At 61.6% G+C, this 5757-nt stretch overlaps 1 protein-coding gene across 1 annotated transcript in view; it reads right to left on the bottom strand.

Moving 5' to 3' along the window:
• ZSWIM4 (zinc finger SWIM-type containing 4) overlaps positions 1-5757 on the bottom strand; it is a 19914-nt gene that overhangs the window by 8940 nt on the left and 5217 nt on the right. Inside the window, exons 5-9 of the mRNA XM_040629212.1 lie at positions 4028-4178; positions 2953-3172; positions 2117-2415; positions 651-788; positions 86-340 (exon numbers count right to left, since the gene is read on the bottom strand). Coding sequence (XP_040485146.1) covers positions 86-340; positions 651-788; positions 2117-2415; positions 2953-3172; positions 4028-4178 — 1063 coding nt within the window. The remainder of the gene's footprint in view (positions 1-85; positions 341-650; positions 789-2116; positions 2416-2952; positions 3173-4027; positions 4179-5757) is intronic.

Raw genomic sequence — 5757 nt, forward strand, 5'->3', positions numbered from 1 at the left:
CCTCCTGATCCAGCAGCCACCAGGCCACTAGAGGACAGGGGCAGGACCCCTCCCCCCCAGCCCCGGTCTGGGGGCGGGGCCTCACCTTCCAGCAGCAGCCCCGCCTGCTTGCGCAGCACCTGCACCAGCCGCTCGTCCAGCTCCACCTCCTCCAGCAGGGCCAGCAGCTGCTCCTCACTGCGCACCACCTTGTCCTGAGCGTACAGTCCCTCGGGCAGGGCCCGCTGCTGCCCCAGGCCCAGCAGGGCCACCTCCAGGGCCAGCGCCAAGTAGGACTCCCCGGGGCTCCCGGGCACCGGCACGTGCTGGTAGGCTGCCTTCCGCTTCTCGGGGCCCGAGTCTGTGGGAAACGGGTACCAGGGTCGCTGGAGGGGGGCGGGGCTCTTCAACTCAAACATGGAGACTGGGCGCTTGGGTTTAGGGGGGAACCCAGCAGCTCCCAGCACTGACCAGACACGTTCTACCAGCAGATAGCTGGGTCTGTGGTGGCCTTGCTTTCAGGAGGAGCGAAGTCTGTTGGCTCCTGGCACTGGCCAGGGGCTGTGACCTGACCAAGGAGAAGAGCGTAGCCCCACTTTCTCGGGGTTCTGGGCTGGGGAGGGGGAAGGGGAAATGTCCCATTTCCTCGCTGGGGGCCCCAATGTGGGTACCTGGGTAAAGGGCGAGGGTCTCCTCCTCCAGGCGGCAGGCTTCCAGGAGCGCCCTGCAGAGGCAGCCAATGGGGTCCAAGGGGTGGCCCACCCATCCTTCCGTGTTGGTGATGCAGGTGTTACCTTTCTGCAGCAGCTCTGCAGGCAGTTTGAGGGGCTCAGTGCCTGCTCCCCACAAGTCTAGGTAGGGGGGTTTTCTCTCCTCCAACCCCCAGCCCAGCCTCCCAGTGCCCGCCCACTACACGCCCACCCAGCAGCTATCCTGTCTGCCCGTGAGATCTGTAGCAGTCCTCACCCCCAAAGCCTTGGCCTCCTGTCCCACAGCCAGACCTCGGCCAGGCAGGGACACAGGAGTGAAACTGGGTGCTTTCGAAAATATGCACCCACGGACTTTCTCCTCCCTCCCACCTCTCTTGAGCCCACCTGGCTTTCAGAGCTTTCAGGGGCCACCTGCCCCATCTGAAAGCCCCATTCTCCAATCTCCTCCCATGAGCCTGGCTCTTTCCTGTCCCTGGGCTCCTGCCCCTGCTGTTCCTGCTACCTGGAACGCTGTTCCTCCCTCCCCTTCTCTTGGGAAACTCTTATACTTCTGTAAGATGTCAGCATAGCTCTCACCTGCTCTGGGGGGGCTCTCCCTGTGCCTCAAGACTGGGGCTGGATTCTGCTGGGGTCCCAGGTCCCCCAGGGTTCCATGACACTCAGGGTGCAATTTCCCGATAACTGACCCATCAGCCCCAGACAACGAAACTGGTGGCCTCCCTCCTGCCTCCCCATAGCTCCAACACAAACATGTTCTTTTCTTGGCCCACACAGTGTGGCTTTTCTTTCCCTAACACAAATTTGAATTTGTTGCCCATGTTTAAAAAATCAGTAAATTGCACATCACATAATGCAGATTGCTGGCCTGTCTTGAAAAATTGGAAGATCTGGGCACACTGGGTCCCTGTTCCTGAAAGACTTGTGACTGGCACCTGCCCCGTACCACAGGGGCTGGAGGCTTAAAAACTACGAGTCCCAGGCTCCTTTGTGTGAGACGCGGTTGCTGGGACAGGAGGAGGCCCTGATTCTCCCGCAGCCTCCGTGAGCAGGTGTGCGGCTGTCTGCAGGGCACAGACAGGAGGTTTTGCCAGCAAAACCTGAGTGCTTTCTTGGGAGCGGCCCCCCAGCTGGGGCTGTAGGCTGCTGAGCGCACTGGCACCCGGGTACTGCAATCCTTGCGCTTCTGAAGTTCGAGTTCTTGAACCTGCGTGTGGCTTCCCTGACTTTCAATCCCGCAGCGCTTCCGGTACTTTCGTGAGCCCTCAATCCCCTGTATTAAATTCTTTTTGGCTCAAGACTCCTTCGGGTGGCCTGGCTTTCCTGGCGGGACCCGGAGCGGAACCCCCAGATGTCAGGGGTGCCACCGCACCCAGCAGTCGGCCTCCATGTCTACAGCCCCGGGGGAATAGGACCGTCGTGGCACCCACCTTTTTTCTGCTGCTTGTAGCTCTCGAGCTGATGCCGCCGCTGCAGCCGGAGTGTGTTGACGATGGCACTTGCCAGCCGCAGGGCCTGGCGGGGGTACCCGTGGGCGCGCAGGGTGTCCACACGGGCGCAGGCGGTGGGGAAGGGTTCGCCCAGCCACAGTGGGCGGCCCTGGGGGTCAAAGGTTGGCTTTTCACTGCCCACGTTGCCTGTGAGGCTGGGGCCATAGGAGTCGCTGGCCAGGATCCTCTGGAGGTGGGCGTCACTCCAGTGTAGAGAGCCGGCCTGGAGGGCACGGCAGCTCCCCTGACCGAGCGCCAGCTCCCCTGACCGAGCGCCAGCTCCCCTGACCGAGCGCCAGCTCCCCTGACCGAGCGCCAGCTCCCCTGACCTGAGGCCAGCTCCCCTGACCGAGCGCCAGCTCCCCTGACCGAGCGCCAGCTCGGGACTAGACTCTGGGCACAGCGATGGGGGTGGCGTCTCCCCACATGCTTTAAACAGCCTTTCAAAGACGTGTGTGTGCGCTGGGGGAGCTATTATAGCCCTTCACGCCCATGGACAATGGAGGCTGAATAACCGTCCCCGTGTCTGTCCAGCCTGCCCTGCCCCCTCCCCGGACTCCATTCCTTTTTTCTTCCCTCTGCCTCTCTCCCCCTTTCTCTCTCTCCCTCCATCTCTGCCTCTCTCTTCTCAGTATCTTTTTCCTTTTCTCTCAGGACCCCCACCTCCGCCTCCACGGCCAGGAGGAGGCCAAGTTGGGAGACCAGCCCAGAACTACCAGTGTCTTAAGCATTTCACTTCATGGGCCTCCAGCCGCCGGCCGCCCCTGCCTGGGCACTCACTCTCTCCTAGTGGCGAGGACAGGCAAGGGCTGCGGGCCCCTCTCCTACCTGGGCTGAGGGCCATGGTGGGCTGCAGGCTGGGCCCGTCGAAAGAGTAGTTGCCCTCTTCCAGTGGGCACACGTCCAGCTGGTCCCACTTGCCAAGCAGCTGGAGCCAGCTCACCCGCTCCTCCGGTTTGCAGTGGGGGCTCAGGACGACACACACCCACAGGGCCCCTGGGGACGGAGGGCAGCCGGTGAACATGGGCAGGAGGGAGTCTCGGCGTTCACGCCAACAGGAGCCACACACACGTGTGGAGCGCCTACTGTGTGCTGGGCACTGGTCTCTGCTCACCCCTCGTCTCGAGCCTCTGAGGTTGCAACTGCAAAACCCAGTCTCTTCACGTTACAGCACAGAGAGGTAAAAGCAGTCGCTCAAGGGCACACAGCTGGGAAGAGGGAAGCCAGGATTCGAACCCAGGCTGTTAGACTCCTCTGGCTATTTTTTCCCCTATAGCACTTACCACCATGTATCACAGGGGTCAGCAGACTACCGCCCCGGGATAAAATTGAACCCGCCACCTGGTTTTGAATGACCTGCAAGCTAAGATTTACTTTTCCATTTCTAAATGGTGGGGGAAAAATACATCAGAGGAATATTTTGTGACTTGTGAAAATTCTATGAACTGCCCATAAACAGTGCCTGTAAAGGCAATTTTATTAGAATGCCGCCATGCCCATCTGGTGGCATGTCTGTGGCTGCTTTTCTGCGACAGTGGGCAAGATTGAGTAGCCCTGACAGAGACCAATGGCCCACAAAGCCAAAGCGACTATTGTTATCTGCCCTTACAGAAAAGGGCTAATGCATCTGTCTGCCCCACCGGGTGTCAGCTCCGCCAGCACAGGGGTTCAGTCCCTTGCTTCCTGCCCAGCCCGGGCACCCGTACAGTGCCTCCCGCACCAGAGGTGCTAGTGCACTCGGAAGAGATCCAGGGGCCAGACGCTGACGGTGCGGCGAGCACGACCTGGTAGCCAGAGCCCGCCGGGCGCCCAAGCCCCCTTGCGCCCCTCGCGCCTCGGGCCAGGCCTCACCCAGCTCGTCCCACAGCTGTCGACACTTGTCGGTCATCCCAGCGCCCTGCTGCCGCCACAGCGCCAGGCGCGGGTCCTGCAGGAACTGCTCGGTCATAAGGATCAGCATGCGCGCCCCGTTGGAGTCCCGCATCCGCAGCATCTCCCGCACCTGTTACCGGATGGGGGCAGGGCCGGGCGGTGAGGAGGGGGCGGGGCGCCGGGCCAGGGCCTCCAGTCCCCGGCCTCCGCGCCCCCCGCGCCCGCGCAGCACCTTGCAGAACATGGAGCGCAGCTGCTGGCTGGCGCCATAGTAGCCGCCGTTGGCCAGCAGCTGCTTCACCTGCTCCTGGATCTGCTCCTCGTCCAGGTGCCAGCAGTTGGCGTCCTCGATGCCTGCGCCCGCCGTGGGGTCTGGGGCACCTGCCGGGAGGGAGGGAAAGTGAGGCTGGGGTTTCCAATCTCCCACCAGTCCCCTCTGTCCACCCCCACCAGTCCACCTTGATCCCAATCAAAGCCCCTCCCACCGGCCCCGCGGTCACTTCCTGCCAAATCTGCGTTCACCTACCGTCCTCCTTAACCATCCATCCGTCCCCCCCATCCGCTCTTCCACACAGCAGGTCACCCCGCACCCCATCATCCCCCCATGGCCATCCTCAATTATCCATCCGCGCACCCACTGCTCATGCAGCCCCCCACCCTCCATCCTACCCCATCCGCCCACCTCTTTAGCTCCAAACTCTCCCAAGAGCTCACAACACCTGCCACTCTATCCGCCATCTGTACCCCACCCCTGACACCCACCAACCTCCACACATACCCTTCATGCCCTCCACCCACCCACACTCAGGCCGGCTCCTGTGCTCTCGGGGCACCCCCACCCTGGGGCTGAAGCTCCCCCATGCCCGGGGCCAGGTCAGATCCAGGATCTGCCACTTAGTAGGTGTGTGACCTTGACTTCAGGCAACGGCGCTCTCCCCACCACCACACAAGGATCACAGGGGCGCGAGGACTCCAAGACGGGTGCCACCCCCATCAGGCCCCGGGGGGCCCTTACCGTGCACCAGGTTGATCTCGGACCCCAGCAGCAGGATCTCGTCAGCCAGGCGCTGGGCGGTGGGCAGCACCTCGGTGTGGTGGGCGCTGATAAGGTACTGCACGAACTTCTGCAGCTGGTCTCTGTTCATCTGCGAGAGCGTCTCGGAGATGGGCAGCCGCAGCTCCACCTGGCGCGCGTGCCGAATGCGGTACAGAGACAGGGCCACCACGTGGGCACAGTAGAAGAGGTCGCGGTTGTCGCAGCCGCAGCTCACAGACGTGATCTTGCAGCGGTCAAAGCTGATGGAGACGTGGTAGAGGCGCTCGGGCTCTCCAGGGCCCCCCAGCTCCCGGATGTTTCCACTCAGATGGAACCCTAAGACCAAAGCCAAGTCAGCCGCCACTGTGTCACCCTGGAGATAGGAGGGCTCGTCCACAGGGCACAGCAAGCTCCAGGTGCAGATCCCATGGAGTAACCTAGCACAAGCTACTTAACCTCGCTGTCCAAAGGGAAAGGATAGTGACATCTTCCTCATGCGTTTGTAAGAGGAGTCAATGAGCTAATATTCGGTAAGTGCTTAGAACCCTGTAGACATACAGTAAGTCCTAAATAAATGCTTGCTCCTGTTCTGATTCTGAAGAATATTATAGCGATGATGTGGAAGGTGGTTTTCTCAGCCCTTGGGTTACCGTGGATACGGCCTGGGCTCCAG

The sequence above is a fragment of the Ursus maritimus genome, unplaced genomic scaffold (assembly GCF_017311325.1).
Source record: "Ursus maritimus isolate PB19 unplaced genomic scaffold, ASM1731132v1 scaffold_14, whole genome shotgun sequence".
Lineage (NCBI taxonomy): Eukaryota > Metazoa > Chordata > Mammalia > Carnivora > Ursidae > Ursus > Ursus maritimus.